The following is a 17,957-nucleotide window of genomic DNA, read 5'->3' on the forward strand; positions in this document are numbered from 1 at the left end:
TCCTTCCCTTCCCTTCCCTTCCCTTCCCTTCCCTTCCCTTCCCTTCCCTTCCCGCTTCACTTTTCTTTGCTTTTCTTTGCTTTTCTTTTCTCTTTTCTTCTCTTTTTTCTTTTCTTTTTTCTTTTCTTTTCACATTGAAGCAAAGGACTGAACTAATATGTGCTTAGCAACATGTTCTACTCAACTATATCTGAAATGTTTCCTTTTCATCCTTTTATTGCGAAACTGAGACTTGGCTTCATGACTGGTCCAACTGACCAATTTTGCCCCTCTGATTTTTTTCATATCTGAGACAAATTCTGTTTTGCACAGCTTTACACTTTTCTACAATCTGCTGTGTACTACGTTTGTGTGTATTTATCCCTCATCTTGAATAAGAAATCTTTATTTAAACCTTCAAAATCTTGTAACTTTTCCAAAACTTTCTATGTAGATTTCTCCAGGCTCATACTTGTCTTCTTGTGTAGAACGTATTGGGGTTTTTATCTAAAATATTTCCACAAACTCTAAATTAAATTGCAGCTATCTTGGTAAGGAGGTAGTTTCCTTTTGTTTTTGCACAGTGCTAAGGAACTCTTCCTACATGGCAAACACCACCAATGCAGCTGTGTAATTTATCACTGAGCACTGAGTAGTCAACATGCCTTCTAAAACAGTCACTTTCCCCTAGCATTTAGAAGCAGTTGCCTTTTAGATTAAGCAGAACTATTATTTAATAAATCTCAGAAATGCCCCTCAGAAGATTAGGAAAGGAAGTGTAGAAGGTTATTTAACACACTCTGCTTAGAGAATTTAGATAGCAGACTGTAATTATCCCAATTGGAATTTAGCCAGCAGATGAAGGCTAATAACAATATTCCGTGAAAAATACCATGCAATCTTTCAGGACCAGACATGCCAGCAACACCTCATCTGAAACACAGCAACTGCAACAGCTCAGCATCTCTAACACTTTGTTTGGAATAGTAGTTCAGTTCAAATTCTAGAAAGAAAAGTGCTTCCAACAGAATCAGCACCGTTTCCTGCAACTCCAGAAATATATTTTTTAAGTCTGCTATTAAAGTACTAAACAATCTCATCCTACCTCAGAAGTACCATGAAAAGCATTCTGATTCTGCCCACAAAATATTTATGGCTCTTCTGTGTAATGGAGAAGGCAACATACACAGGCAGCCCTCTTCTCCAGTGGTTTTGGGGCTTGACCTAGTGAGGTTGGGTGCTTATAAGTCAGACGTTGCAGAGCTGAGATGGGTTGTTACCCTTCTTTCAATGGCTAAACCATAAGATAGGAGGTCCAAGACTGGAGTTCAGAAATGTAGGTTAGGTCCAGTGTTCTACATACTTCATGTATGAGAGAATTTAACTAGACTAGCATTAACAGCAGCTACTATGCTAAGGGCTGGGATTCCTGTGGGCTGCCAATAAGGAGCTCTCAAGAAAGAGGCACACTGGAAACTCTGTCATTAGGCTTGCACTCTTACTTCATTTAGGCACCTCTGTAAAACTGTGATTACAAGCCCCACTCTTTGTATCGGGCCTTCATGCTTGGACCTTCAACAGCTCTTCCAAACACTTTAAGTGGTTGAACTAATCTTTTCCATATTGCATAGCGGCTACAGCTCTTGTCCGCTGTCTTCTTCTGGATCTATAGTTTTGTATTCAAGCTTATGAAAGGAGGTGTGAGACAGGCAGAATATTACTCCCACTAAATGTCTTTGGTTAAAGCTGGCATCCAGGAAAGGGAATTCTGGATACAGATCCATTAACCAGAATAACTAATCTTTTAAAATTTAGTCACTGTCAACATACAAGAACCTTTTGACAAGGCTCCCCACCAAAGGTTATTAAAGAAAATAAGTTACAACAGGACAGATGGAAAGATCCTTTTATGAACTTAAAGCTGGTTAAAGGATAAGAAGCAGAGTAGGGCTTAATGCTCACTTGCTTAGATGAGGTAGAATCAAAAGTGGGGTTGCCCTAGGATCAGTGATGGGATCAGTTTTCCTCCACATCTTCATCCCCAATGGAGTAAGGAGCATGCAGTGAAATTTGCAAGACTGGAGATGATGTTAAGATCCTTTGGGTAATCAAATGATGCACCAATGTTGAAGAACTCCAGAATGTCCTCACAAAATGAATGGGTGTGCAAATGCATAAATAGATGAGTTTTAGAGACTAATATGCATATGAGAAAGTATATCTAAATGATACCTGCGTGATGCTGAACTTGGAACTTAAAGTTTTTATGACAGAGTTGTCACTGACATTTCTCTGAAATCATTGACTTTGTGTTCCATGGCAATTAAGCTCCCTCTCCCTGAATATTAAGCACAATCAGAAAGACTAAGACAAAGAGAGTAAGACAAAGTGTAACTTATCCCCTACAGAAAACCCTGATGTACCCATATCTTGGACACTGCCTGGAGTCCTAATCTCCACATGTCAAGAAGGGCAGAGTGATGTTAAAGAAGATACAGAGATGGGCAAATAGCTAATCTTGGAACTGAAGCAGCTGCTTTATAAGCAGAAATTAAAAGTCCAGGACTCTTTCTGGAGAAGGAGGCAGTTTGGAAAGAAGGTATCAGAGGGGTATATTCCTCTGTTTTCCCTCAGGATATTTTCTTTGAACTTTGTCAGTCCTTGCTGTGGGAGCCTTGGAGAAACAGATTTCATCCTCACAGCAAACCACAAAGGCCAAAAACGCTAGAGGACATTCTGTTTCAATGAAGGGCTACTGTGATTTGTGATAGTTGTTCTGCAGGGACAGCTGTGTGCCCTGGCTGGTGCACAGAGATTGTGTGAAGATGGAGTAAGGCTGGTATTTCTGAATCATCCATCCTAAGCAGTCTCTGCAGAGCAAACGCTGTCTAGTTTTTCAGGTGGTTATAGCCTGGACAAACTGGGGAAGATTTTAATGGAGGAATGAAAAAGACACTGAGGAAAAAGCTCTTCCAGAGAAACTTCAAGACTCTAATCTGAAGTTGGCAGATAATGAAGTTTCTAAATTATGGAGTTTCTGAATTACAGAGTCCAGATAACTACCTTTCTCTCATTTTTCTTAGTATTATTCCACTTCATTTTCTGGAGAAGTTTTCTAAACATATCATCTTCTATTTCCTTCTCCCCCCACTGAAGAAGATTTTAGCACAGGTGGTCAGTATTAGGGCAGTGAAATGTTAATTTCTGCATTTGTTGTTGGATGGGGTTTTTTTGCCATGTCAAGTCAATGACAAATTTCTTCTATGGTAATTCCTCATTGCCACATTAAAAATGGTTGATTGGATCTGTTTACTCATACCTTACCAGAAAGGTGACTCAAAAAAATTGAAAAATGGAAGTCAAGTTAAACTTTTAAGCACCACTGACTGCTTTTACAGTTCCACAGAAGATGTTACATCTTTTTTCAAATATTTTTTTTGTCACTGCTACCTCCATAAGTGGATGTCTGGAAGAAAATACAGCATTGCTGCAGTTCAGCATTTCCAACATAAAGTTCCTTTTTTCCTCCTTTCAAGAATTTATATATTTAACTCCATTGTGAAAGATTAGACAGATAAAGAAGCTTTCAGCAGAATCACAATACAGGTAATTATGGGTCTGTCAGCATTTCCATTATGAACTCCATTTAGCATTAAGGGCTTAGCATTTTTCCATCATTTCAGAAAATGTCAAACTGAAAGCTGGCATGCAGATTAGCAGCCTGGATGCAAATTTGTTTACACAAAATATTTCAATCTGCTCAGCTGTTTTTGATTTAGAGATCAGCCAGAAACTTTAAACTCTCAGGGTTTCTCATGTGTTTCTGCCAACTTCTAGACCAAATCACAGTTAAAAAATGTGATTGGTTAATAAACTATTGACTCATTGTCTTCTACATTTTTGAAATTTTTTACTTTAGGCTTTAAAATGGATTTTAGAATTTCTGCTCATCTTGCAACTCTAGTCTTTCTCCTGCCATCTTTATAAATGAATGATGAGTTAGAATAGGATTCAAAAACTATAATAAAACCTGATAGTAACCTTAAAGTCTGAAACGTTCTTTTTAGGACTCACTTAACTGCTATCATAAGACATTGAACAGAAATGGACCAAAGCCTGTAAGGTTTTTGAGAGTGTCAATTACTTAGCCCACTAGCTCCAATACCATTTTAGGGTACTGGCCAGAAAGAATCTGATGGAGTTCAACTGTTACAGCTTTTAATTTTCACCAGTTTAGTCCCGTGCATGGTATGAACAGTTTTGTAGAGCTGTCACATCCTAAATAAACTCCTCTGTATTGAAAGGAAGTATTTAGTTTGTTATAACAATCTGCTCTGTTCTGCTAAAAGTCAATGACAAATCTTCTTTTCATTTCAGTGGGGACAAGCTCCAAAATAATCTGATAAATATTTCAGTAAGTTTATAATTGAATGGATGATCACTCTTGTTCAAAATTACACTTCTCACTTGAGAAGTAAGAAGCTTTGAATGGAAAGACTTACAGCCACCAAGCAACATGAAAAAAAAACAGTTAGAAACATTAATTGAGCTATCAATAGAAATGAGGCAGAAAAATAATATTGTCAGGTACAAAAAAAAAGACACTGAGATTGTAAAATACGGATATTCAAGTAAATAATGGACATATTTAAAATACTGATAAGAAATGGGCAAGCCGGAAAAATCAATGATACAGCTTCTCAAAAAATGCACAGTCATCCAAGTGTCCCAAAGAATAGGAACCTAGCCCCAAGCAGTCTGTGAATTAAAAGCACGAAAAAGTATGGTACAAAAGAGATGGTGCAAATAAACTTTGTGCAAATGAAGCATGGAGGAAGCAGATGAGGAGAAAACAATTGATCAACTAAATATATCTAAATCAGTTTTGCCAGAGGATGTTCACCTACAGGACACTGTGTACTGGCTTAATAATGCAAAAAAACCCCAAAACTTTTAAGAATGAAGAAAATATTCCTCAGAAAACATCTCCGATAGCATTAAAGTACAGCTATATCTTCAGAAGTACCTGTAAATTCTTTAATGATGATTCAATGCTCATTGTATTGTGTACTATATTTTTTAATAAATGATCCATTTTCCTTATAGTTACCTCAGACTTATCCTAAATCCTAGCAGGCAATTCATGTCTTCTTAATAATTACAGAGGTTCTGCTGAGCAGATTCTCTCCTTAGCTGATATCTGTGGCACACTGACTCTTTAGACATTTGTGTTAACTCAGCTGTGAGTGGATTTCAAAGAGGTGACCAGTACAAGAGGTCCCAAAGGGAGCAGTTTGGAACAGCACCTTTCACAAGTCAGATACATAGCAAGCTCTCCTGATTTCATTGAAATGCTCAAAGTCAATCTTGGAACAAGTGAGCAAGAGAATCCCTACAAATCTAGCCCTGTTTTACGCTGTGAGATTTTTTTTTTTTTGCCTTTTATATTTCCTTTTTTTTGTTAATCTACAATATTCTGTAGCATCCAGAGTCCTGACTAGTCTGTTCTGGTCATCCCAGAACGATGATATCAGTAAAGGACACAGTAGTAATATTAGATCTGTAAAATTTGCCTTACCATGTCACACGGACAGTTTCATTGCATACATTGGAGCTTGAAAAACAGAGAAGATGATACATCTTGGATTTCCAAAATATACCAAGTACCCACATTTTAACCATCTGATTTTGTAGTGTTTATTTGTATGCAAGTAATGATTTTACCTTTAAGTTACTATTAGATTTTGACCTTTTTTAGTCATGTGTGTTGAAGTTTCTTTGTTTGGGGTGAAGGGGTATTATTTTGGTTACCTAAAAATAATCATGTAGACAGGCACAACAGACTGAAGAATGAAAACAAATACAACTGAAACTCCACTCTTCCAATCTTGCCTTCTTGCAGATGATTTAAAATCCAAAGAATGTCCCAAAAAAGTTAGTAAGTCTAATCTATGACTGTAAGGCTGGGAGGACATTTTATTTCCTAACAGATTACCCTTACATGGTTATTACTTTGGGCCACAAAAGGACTTTACAAATGACATAGAAACCGAAGAGAACTTTCTATATTTTACTGCAGGCTTTATGGTTTTGGGACTTCTCCAGTGGTACTTGTGGAGTGGGAAGAGAGTTTGGGAAGGGAGCCCAGAAGTGCAGAGGAGGCTGGATAAATTAGGAAAAATTACAGGAGCTAGCTGATGAGCTAGAATTTGAGTGTAGTAAAAATATACAGATACAGCTTAGGAGAGTGGGGGTTTTTTATGGGTAGCTTAATTTAAAACTAGCTGAAATTAGTATAGAAACTCATACAAATTTCAGTGACCTGCAGTTGTAGTACTAGAGAGATTTAGGAATTTTGGAAGCATATCCTTAGGAAAGTTATGGAGGCAGGCATGCAAGAGTCACCAATGCTGTTGAACTCATTCTATATTAAACATTGATTCTGTCGCTCATTGTTATTTCAGATAAATAGCTTTGAGAAGCATAAGTTTGTCAGGATGTTTACAAAAATCACTCTGTCTTACATGGTTGCAACTTTCCACTGCTGACAAAGAAAATGCCAATAAAATATATTATCTCACCTATTTGTCAGAGGAAACGTGTTATCCTTGCATGAGAAGACATGGGAGGTTCTGTTGGCACTGTATCCTCTACACAGAAAAACACAAAAATGCTATTGCTGGTCTAGTGTCTATGTTATTTTTCTTTCCACAGAAAGGGGCTGAAAATTAAACTTTCTCAAGAATGCTGAAGCACTTGGGTAGAAAATTGGGCCACTGAAGAAGTATAACATTCACATTCTTACAAGATGTCTATAATTACTATAAGGAGAATACGGTTGCATTTAGGATATATGAAAGTTCAGTAAATAGAATCTATAAAAACCTCTAAAGAAATATTCTCCCAAATGTCAGAGGTATTTTATTTTCCCAGGAGGGAGTTGCCAAGATTGAAATAAAGGGTAAAGAGGTGATATTATCAAAACCTCTGAAGCTAATAACTATGTGAATTGTGTGAGGGAAATGATTGGCCCCCTTCAAAAGAGCTTGCAGAAAGGAGCAGCTATTGAAAAGAAGAATTCTGAATGAAAGTGGTAGATATGCTGAATAGTAATGTGGAAAGGAGTAGGTAATGATGTTGCTATTTGTTTTTAAGTTGAAGATCACACCAAGAAACTGAGGACTGAGCAGCTGTAGGAGGACATTTTTCAAGTCCATCAAATGTAAAATGTTGATTTTTTCTCAGTTCCACGACCCATTATTGAAGGGAAATGAAGAGGAAAAATGAAGAGGAAATCTTTTAGCAGTTTCATATGAAAGGATTTCATATTTAGTAAATAGTGTGAATGCTGTAAAAATCTTAGCCATTTTAGTAATAGTCCTAAAAGGGAAGGATTGTTGCCATGAGTATTGCTAAAACTTGATAAAGTACAATTTGTATCATGTTACTTCAATCCATTAGACTGATGAAAATTCTCTAATCAGATAAGCACTTTTGTGAGCACTATATTGATGTAAAGATTTTGGAGAAAATGTCTTGCCCTTTCATTATGAATTATGAATTATATGTACTTCTTCTCTTGTGGTCATTAAAACTGCCATGTCATGCAACAAGCATTGCTAAAGTCAGTAGCAGTAGTCATATAATTAAAGTATAAGTGTCAGTTAGCATAGATGTATTCAAGCGAAAACACACAAGATGAGCATAGTCATGAATTAAGCAGCATAGGTTCTTCTTGATAGAGCACACAGCTACAGGCGCCTGCTACCAGAAGCACTGGCGTGCACTCACACACTTGCATGTGTGTGTGTGCATGTCTGTGTTCCCACATGCATCTGGGGATGTATGAGAAAAGCATCTTTTACCACAGAGCTGATTGACTTGACTATGTGAGGTGGCCAAAGATCTGTTCTTTTCTTCCCTCCACCTTTGGTTAACCAGGTAGGCTTTCCAAAAGTCAGTATTTGGACCCTTGTTTTCCAGTATATTTTAGTTCTTGTGATTTTGGCTCAGTATATTACATGTTTTTAGACTCTGAGATGATGGCAAATACAAAGAATGTGCTAGCAGAAGGTAAATACAATAAAATTAATGTGGAAACTTCCCTATTTTTGTGCTTTGGTTTTACTAGCTAATTCAGCATTTTCAAATGTAACTACATATCTGGAATATATGACAATCCAATAAAAGTAAAACCAAATTGCATTAATAATTAAATCTGAAAGCATTCTAAACCGAAATCTATTTTCTCACTTCCTCACAGTTCCTCTGCAGCTATTAGCAGCCTTCCACAAATTCCAAAATGTTTTACTGGAGAACAAAAATTTAATAAGGAATCTTGAAACCAGGTTGTAATTGGCTGTAATTCAGCATATGCCCTGACAAAAAGCGTGAGTATTCTGTGGTTTTAAGGACTACAGCTGACATTGTGTTAGCATACTGCCATTACATTGAATCTAGTGGACTGATCCCCAGAAGTGCTGACATGATCATCAATAAAATGTAGAAAGACAGAGCATTTTCTGACTGTATCCAAACATATAATTTATTTTCCTTAAACAGAATCATAAACAATTTACTTTTGTAATCTTTAGGTTTATAATGCAATGTGAGTTTTCCAAAGAGCACTTCTATTGAAAATTTCTAGTGTATTGTGAAATACATGGCTTCTGTTATAATTTGTACTTCCGAGTCAAATGAAATATATGTACAGAAAACTAATTCAAAACTCAGTATGAAAAGAAGCAGAGGCAAATCTACTCTCAAAGGTCCTATTCTGGACTCTCCTGTTACTTTCAGTGGGCTCAACAACAGGCAGTTTAGAAGCTCATTTTATATCCTGTTTTACAGCTTCCATTCACCTTTGGATCAAAACTGATATACAGAAGCAAAAATGCAACTTTTAGTACAGACTTTTAAAAGATTAGTTTTAATTAGATTAAGCTTTGATTCCCAAAGAAAATTGCACAAGAAACAAGAAAGCTAACTATAGTAGAATGTGAAGTTTACATTCTGGATCAAATTAAATGATGGAGGAAAGGGTTTGTAATTCAAGTAGTTACATCTCAACGCTATGTTGAAAGGAGAAGAATATCCATACTCGACATTTATGTAGCTAATTTCAGCTAAGGACTCCAAACTACACTTGCAGATATCCACTTGCTGGGTCTGAAAACAGTTCTATAAGAAGATAATGATCGCAGAGGGTTTTTTTTTAAACTGCCACTGAAATACAGCTACCTCTGAGATGTGATATGTCAGCCTCTTTAAATGATAATACCAGTATTAAAATAAAACAGAAAACAGCACAGAAATATTTTTTCTGTATTTGAAAGGTGATTAGAGGTTTTCATTCTACTGAAAACAGTTTTATATAAACTATATTTGGTAAAACTTTCGGTGTTTTTTCTTTTCATCAAGCTTTCCTCCTAACATTTGCTAGCTATCACTACTTGCATTCTTGTTTTGTTAGTGAAATCAGTTATGTATTATAGTAGAACTTCATTCTGAGATTGGGAATACACAATAAATTAAGAGGTAATTAATTGCTTAGGAAGCACATACATTTCAATTTGTTACTTGCACCTTTGTAAGCTAACAATGCAGTCTGCTGAATTTCTTCATAACATAATCAAATATATGGATATAATTTCTATATGTGCGTATTATATATGTATGTGTACACATATGTGTATACACAATTCCATGAGAAAGAAATCAAACAAGTTACAATGCATAAAGGTATAAAGCTAATAAGATATGTAGATATGGGAAACAGATAAAATAGAATTCAAGGTCTGAAGTAGTGATCTATCATCTGTATAATCCAAGTAATTACTCAGTCATTTCTGCCTCAAGCCTCCAGATTCCTTTAGTCCTATTGCAAAGATAATTTGTGTTATTAACAGGCCTCGGGAGGTGAGAATTCATCACCCCATGAATTCTTCCGTGGTTAAGTTACTTACTGTTATTCACCTTATTTCTATGATACATGATGCTATGATGCATTTTGTAGAATCCAAGGGAAAATGGGCAGTCCGTCTCTCTATGTCTGTGCTGGTTGCATCTCACCTTGCTCTTTGACAATACCATTCTATGAGAGCACCAGTCCCGGTGGAATCCCTTGTATGTTGTTCCCCAATACTTTGAGGCTCGCTTTCTCTGAGTAATACTGTTCCTAAGTCTACAAACTTATCCATCTAACATTTCAGACACTGGGAAGGAGATGATGAATTTCCACCGTTTCCTTCTTTGACTTTTACAACAGTATTCAGCACTTGTAATACCGGGATTATGGAGCCATAGTAAATCTTACATGATCTGTAAGAACAAGGCAGTGAGGCCATGAATGCAAATCTGCTTAGGAAAAGTAAACAACTAAATGTAAACATCTACAAACACCTGGTGTGTCTGTGTGTGCGTGTGCATGTTTATTTTTAAAAGTCTTTGTCATAGTCTGATATCCTTGTCCATTCCATTTCCCAAAAGAAAAGCTGGATGTTGGGAAGCAGATATTCAACATTTCCTAGTACTTGTAGGCTTTGTTTGTTTAAAAGGCAGGTGACGTCCTGTACATTACATATCATGCGCCCTTCCATTTAAGTCCAAGATCATTGCTAAATATTGTCCCTTGAATTTTTGATAAATGCAAAGATTCTCTCTTTTTATAGAGAAAATTTTACAATTTCATTGAGAAGGAAACATTCTTTTGTGAAGTTGTTTGAGAGGCACATGTTTAAAGCTCATAAGAGTTCTGGAATATTTCAATAAACCTTAGCATGGAAATTATTCCATCAAAATGGTGATGTAAGTTTTATAGCCTTGTAATAACTACTTTTGTCATATGCCTCTCTGATTTGTTACTTAAATATTGCTTCTTCAAATATCTCATGTAGTAAAAGCTCCCTTAAAATTATAAGGGTCTAAGAAAAAAACAAGACCTTAGACCAAATTGTCTGTTCTCTGACTGTTCTTTCCTGGTAGATTGCTTTGGAGCAATCTGGTAAACTAATTTCCCACAAAGGCTTTGTTCTATTGGTTCAACCTTAACCATTATATCCAGAAATACAAGCCGAATGATATTTATCAGCAAGAAGTTGAGTCTGAGATGTCACAAACCCATTGAATTAGAATTGAAGTTTTCTATTAGTGGAGAAGGAATTTTTTTTTTTTTTCAGCAGATCATAAAACCTTTCCTATTCCTACCAGTTCCAATTTATCAGATTCTATAGAATTAACATTTTACATGTAATTGTAAGTTATTTGATAGATGTTTTCCTCTGACTTATACTGTCTCTCTCTGTCCCAGCATTATAATAATGGACTCATTTGGCCTTGCTTCAGAGGTGCTAACTAGTTCCCCAGGCTCTTACTGGAGCCAGCTGGAATCAGAAATGCTCAATACCTCTGAAAATCAGACAGTGTCCAAGACACCTGTTTTTAAAAAAGGAGGGATACAAGGCTACATTATTCTTCATTACCTTTTCTCTGAAAGGGTGTTATAATCATGCAAATTGAGCCATCCCCACAGAATATTCCAAAATCTTTTAAAATTTCTTTAAACAGTTTTGTGCTTTTCTCTCTCTTTACTAGATCCATGTACATTCAATGGTTACAAATCTCAAATTTTTGGGGTTGACCTACGTAGCACATCAACAACACTGGACAAGGCTCTATACTATTCACTGCTTTCAGCCAGGTGCAGAGTGTAAAGGACGGTGGATGCGTATGAATGCAATGGTATGAAAGGAAAGGAAAGGAAAGGAAAGGAAAGGAAAGGAAAGGAAAGGAAAGGAAAGGAAAGGATGAAAAGAGCAGCAGAAGGAGAGAGAATAGACAAACGAGCAGAGTCAGTCCATGCCTCTTAAAACATGATGTTCCAAAAGCAGCCTCTGGCTCAGGAGGACGCGAAACTGCTGGCTGCTGAAATCCAGGATGATGTGCTAGTCACTCTGTACTTGCTGTGTTTCTCATATCTTTCCCTAGGCTGCTGCTAGTAGTCACCGTTGGAGATAAAGGGCACTAAGCTAGATGGGCAATTGATCCTACTTGACTTGTTCCTACTTCAAAAACAAACAACCCACACACCCCCACACACCCCCCAGCAAACAAACAAACAGGTAGGCTATAGGTTTCTGCTATGTTTATTGCACAGGAGTTTTGGAAAAGGAGGGATCTGAAAGCACATCCACGGAGTTCTTTAGGTCTCGTGGGCTGGTGCTTCCAAGTCGAGATATTGATAACGGAGTTGAATATACAACCTGTCCCTCTTCAGCCTGTGTGAGCGAGGGGCTATTTCTGTATGTTAAAAAAACAAACAAACCACCCTAATGCTGTCTCAGACTTGCAAACAAAAGCCTTTCAGGAGTCACCGAGCTAAAGAAAGCAAAGCCAAATGACGGAAGAGTATATTCAGATGGACTGCCTGGAGGTGCGGCCGCCCTGGGCGGCTGCGGAGGCCGGTGCCGGGAAGGGGGGCGGGGGGCGAAGCCGGCCCGGCGGCCTCCGCCGCTCCGTCCCGGCTCCGTCTTGCGACTGCTGCTACTCGCAATGAAAAAGCGGAGACTGCAGGCGACGTTCCTCTGTGCTCTTTGCGGGTCCTTAATGCCACCGGGCAGGGGAGGGAGAAGCGGTCCCTCCTGATGCTGCTGAGAGGGGTTGTGTGTTTCTTCCTTTCTACCCTGCAGAAGAGGAGGAGGAAGAGGAGCCATGCGCTAAGCGGAGGGCATAGCGGAGCCTTGTTTTAGCCCTGAACTGAAGGAGAAGGGCGGAGGTGAGGGAGGGTAACTTTGTCTGCAACCCTGCAGAACTGTGTAGCTTGAAAAAATCGCTTAGGTGCAGCGCGCAGTCCACTGAGCAGAAGCCCTCTGTGATCTGCAGGAGCTTATGGGAAAGAGGCACCGTAGAGGAGCTGAGCGTGTGCAGAGGAGTTGAAAAGGAAGGGCGACGCTGTCCCTGCTCCAGCCAGTGTCTCCCTGCACCCCTGCGTACGTACGCACAACACACGCACGCACGCACACAGAGATGCAGCAGCGACCATCTAGAAATGAGGAAACATGAACCTACTGTTACTCGCCCAACCGTTTCCGCTTCGGGGACACAGCGAGCACCTCGCTGCGCCCACCCGTGCCCCACCGAGGAAAACCATCCGCCAGTAACCCCATAAGTCGAGTGACTGGGCGGGAAGCGGTGGGGAGGGGCTTGCGGAGCCTGAAGGGAGCGGGCTGAGATGGGAATGGGGGAGAAGGGGGACTGCAGAGGTGGCAGAATGAAGCAGGGCACGCTTTGTCCCTGCTAAATATTCCCACATGCCAGGTACCCATCACTGGAAATGGAAATCCTTTCCATTTTCTCATCACTTCTTCTGTCAATGAGCCGTTTAAAATCTCACTGCTTCATCTCCCTTTTATTTTGAAAGCCACCCTTGTTCCGCTTGTCATAACTGCAACAGAGGAACAGAGGAACAACAGCAGAGGCAATGCTTCATTTTAGCCAGGCAGACAAAAGAGCAGATCTTGGTGCTCTATGCTTTCTGTCTTGGAGCGACAGCTAAACAGAAGAGATGGAGGAGTCTTGTGGTCTCTGGTCATTTCGCCTGATTTCATCTCTGGTTTGCTTCCACAAACAGATCACAAGCATTTTCTAATTTTTTTTTTTTGGTGGAGGAAGATGCCAAACCGAAGGGGTGCAGTGATTTCTCTCCTAAATCCCAGGAGGCAAAGCTTACTGATGCTTGTTTCATTTTTGCTTATAAAAGAACTGCCATGGGTTTGACTTTTATTTTCTTTTTTTTTCTTTTATCCCCTCTCCTTCCCTTTCTGTAAGGGAGTTGGACGGTGGAAGTTTCCACTTGCTGCTCCTCCAAGCTTTGTTTGTATCTCCCATGCCTAAATGGTGCTTCTCAATTCTCCCATGGGAGGGTGGGGGAGAAGGGGAAGAAGCTTTCCTAGGTGTCTTACACATCTAAAGGGAAGAGCACAGCATCCATCATCCCCTGCAGCTGGCCAGGAATGACCCTGCTTGGCATTTTCTAAGGGTTGAGTTGTGGGGTTTTTTTGTTTATTTGTTTGTTTGTTTGTTTGTTTTAATGCCTTCTGTGCCTTCTCTCACTTTCCAATGGTGCCATTTCTTCACTTTTTTACTCCATGTTTATCCAAGGAAGATTTTGTTGGAGATTGATCCATGGCATAATGGGATATTGTGTAAGCAGTTAAAGATTTTAATTGAAGAAGGTACAATTCCTCTTTACTTCAGCTCTTACTATCATCCCTTCCCCAGCAGTTCTGACAATTTCCGTCCTCACATTTTTTCCCTCTTTCTTCTCCCTTTTCTAAACCCTCCCAAGTATTGTTGCAATGTTCCAAAGAGGCACAAATTTATAGATAAACATGAAGACTTTTTTGTCTATATGGATATATACAGGGAGCACATAATTAATCAGATTTGAACATGGCTCTGTAAGCACCCTGGGATAGTTTGACACCTGTAACAATGGAACAGCTATGGATCAAGACTGGAGAAGTGGCAACAGGACGATGACAAAATAGGAAGGGCCTGAGAGGCAGATATCAAGCAAAGCTGTTGAAGTGGTCTGGGTGACAGGAACCCCAGCAACAGTTTGGGTGTTACGATGTGGTGCTGGATATTCAGCAGAGGTGATTAAGCACGGAAGGGTATGGGCTAGAGCTTGCAGAGGTGGGGTGTGGTGAAAAGGCCTTGCCAGTCAATGGTAGAGCAGATGCAGGATCTGGGAAGTCATCTTGCTCCCAACATCTGGAATGTTTGAAATGGGCAGGTATTCATTCATTGTTTGCCTCTGCCAAAATTTCTGGGAGCAGAAGCGTGTGCCGACACAATGGGAATGTAAATCGAGGTAAAATGTATTCATTCAAGGGAGTGGGGAGAGAACTAAATATAAACGCCCAGAATAGATGCAGTGCTGCAGTGAGTCTAAGCCAGCTCAATGGAGCTTGGCTGCCTAAAGGAGCCTGCATCCAGGATGTAAAATCTGACCTACTGGATTTGCAGTTGCTGGGAGGAGCCCCCAGTCCGAGGGAAGTCTACAGAAACTGCCAGGGTCAGCACCTGGGAAGCTCAGACCCTGACAAAAGAGAGGAAACCACCTCACAGCATCTCTCTGGGACTGTACGTGGACAGGAAGAGAAAGGGCCAGTTTTGCAAAGCCCGTTTTTTCTCTTTTTCTTGGGCTGTTTTAGGTGCTTCACCCCAGCTTTTGCCCTCCGTATCCACTGTTTTTTCCTCTCCCCCCCGCTCCCCGCCAAGGGAAAGCGAAGCGGCTTCTCAACAGGTGCTGTGGAAACTTGCACGGCTCCCGCGGCCATCGCGACGCGGGGAGAACCGCCCGAGTCTTTAATTTTGTAGGATGCTGCCGCCCCGCGACTCGTGCTCACAAAGCAGCTGCTTCGGCAGCAGCTCCGGAGCCACCCATTAGCCCCAGCGCCTCCCTACCGCGCCCGCGGTGCGCCGCGGAGCGGCACGGCGCGCCTCGCAGGCAGCGAGCCCGTGACTTGCAAATGACCGCACCCGGCACAGAGAATGCGTTAATGACAGGGGGCTGAACCACGGGAAAGAAATGCCCCGAAAGCCCCGGGTTGGTCTTGATCGCATTCTCCAGAACGGGGCAAAGCGCGGGGAGCAGCTTGCTTCAATAGACGCAAACAGAGAGAAGCTGCCTGTAATTAACATGTGCATTAACATCACAGACAAGCCCCTTCCCCTCGGATCCCCCGTGTCAGGATAACGTGGAAGGAGGTAAAAGCCCTCGACATCCCCTCCGTGAAACACGGATTATCTTTTTCACGCGATGCAAATTGGGGGACAAGCAGCTGCAAAGCTATACAATAAACTGTTTCATCCAAGGCAGAGCCAGCTTGGGAAGGCACGCCTAAGCTTGGGAAGGCCCGCCTTTAAAGCCCCCCCGTGTGCCCCCCCCCCCCCCCAACACACCTCCTTCCCACCCATGCAGGCAACCACTGTAGGCGATAGCCAAGTCTAAAAACTCGGAGAGGATCGATAATGTCTACTAAATATTCTGGAAGTGTATGAGTGTGGCAGGGAGGAGGGATGAGGATGAGGAGGGGGATAAAAGGGTGATTAATCAGATATTAATCACTGGCCACAAACAAGGGGAGATTATTTCGGGTAGGCAGCCGACTGTGGGGAGTTGCAGAAACTGTAGGCGATAGCCAAGTCTAAAAACTCGGAGAGGATCGATAATGTCTACTAAATATTCTGGAAGTGTATGAGTGTGGCAGGGAGGAGGGATGAGGATGAGGAGGGGGATAAAAGGGTGATTAATCAGATATTAATCACTGGCCACAAACAAGGGGAGATTATTTCGGGTAGGCAGCCGACTGTGGGGAGTTGCAGAATAGATCGTGTTACTGAAGGCATGCATGATGGGATCAGCACTTCACCGTTTAGCGATGCCTGTGTAATTTTGAAGGTGCACATTATTCAAACCACATATTTCTTCTTTTCTCGGTGTGTAGCATTTCCCTTAACTGTCTGCAAGCACAGACTTAGTGGAGATATTTGTGCCGCTAACTAGAGGTTTCCTTGTTTCTCTCCTTTCATGAACACAGAAGCAGGAAGAAAGCAAAATAGCTTCTGCCCCGAAAAAAGAGACAAAAAAAATTCCAACCCAAAAACCTCACATACATCAGGGAAAAGGGACCAAAGGAGGGAAGAGAAAAGGTGTCAATCCTTGCACCCAGCGGTAGACCATGCCTTCAAGGCTGAATTGCTAACGTACCTTTTCGATAGTCAGGGAGCCCTGCATGCATACAGAAAGCTGAGCGTGAAGCGCATTTCGGGCTGTGAGACGGCTACGCACACGCTGGGTTCCTCCGTAACTTTCCCCACGCAACGGGTTAAACTGGTAAGTGCATCGATACAGGCATTCCCGCAAAGAGCCCGTTGCTCGACCGAAAACCAGAAATGTAGGTAATCCCCCCCCCCCCACCCCCCCCAACCCTCAACCTTAAAAAAGTCACCCGTGGGATTTGCTTGAATATACACTAGTTAGAGGCTATATGAACCAACTCACGTCTCCGTTTGAGCATACTGCAAGAATATTTATTGAGCCCCCAGCTCAGTCACTGCATTGAACGCCAAGCCTGGCAAGCAAATACATTTCCTATTTCCGAAGAGAGCTCTGAATCAACTCCTTCTTTCCTCCCCGCTTTAGCGATCATTTATATCTTTCCATTGCAAAGTACCCAGGGTAAAAATATAAAATAAGAGATAAATATATTTTTAAATACACCTTGGCATAAGGCGAAAGCTTGCAACGCCCTGACCGAAAGCAAACGGACCCCTAAAAATATACCCCTCAAATACTACCCTACCTTTCACACACGAAACCATCAATAAAAAGACGAGGTTCCAAAATGTAAATCCACTTTTAATCTCCATTTTCTTCACCAGGATGAAGTCCAGCCGGCCACATTTAGTACATCCCCTTTCCCAAAAGTCTGCTAATTTCGATTCCTTTGCACGGATTTCCCCTCTGCAGATCCCTTTCATATTATTCTTGAGAGCTCCTAATTCCTATTCCTTGGCCAGGCGCAGCGGAGTTGTTGCTGTTGATGGTGCGCGGTCACAGCTCGGAGTGAATGGTGTTTCTGGGATACCACAGCAACCTTGACGAGGACTCAACCATCTCTCCAACGGGGGCACAAAGTCTCAGCTACTCTCGATCGTGTCTTTTCCCTCCCCCCACCCCCCCCCCACCCCAACCCCCCCCACATCCAAAACACCCACCACAATCCTGGCTCGCTACAGCATCCACCAGGAGCCACGGAAGAGCATCTTAAAGCTCAGACGCTCTCTCGAATAAACTCCAAACAGTATTTGCAATTGAGATTCTCCCCCCGCCCCCCTGTTCCCCCGAGAGGATCAGTTCTGCCTAGGAAAACGGCTCGGGAAATAATACAGTGGCGAGGCCTCCACAGCCT

General features: G+C 41.0%; 1 protein-coding gene across 1 annotated transcript in view; it reads right to left on the bottom strand.

The window, feature by feature from the left end:
* The window catches only part of CSMD3 (CUB and Sushi multiple domains 3), an 838,052-nt gene extending 820,526 nt beyond the window's left edge, over positions 1-17,526 (bottom strand). Inside the window, exon 1 of the mRNA XM_009277245.2 lies at positions 17,349-17,526. Within this exon, the coding sequence (XP_009275520.1) occupies positions 17,349-17,526 (178 nt within the window). The remainder of the gene's footprint in view (positions 1-17,348) is intronic.
* Between the last annotated feature and the right edge of the window lie 431 nt (positions 17,527-17,957).

Source organism: Aptenodytes forsteri, unplaced genomic scaffold, assembly GCF_000699145.1.
Source record: "Aptenodytes forsteri isolate BGI_AS27 unplaced genomic scaffold, ASM69914v1 Scaffold49, whole genome shotgun sequence".
NCBI lineage: Eukaryota > Metazoa > Chordata > Aves > Sphenisciformes > Spheniscidae > Aptenodytes > Aptenodytes forsteri.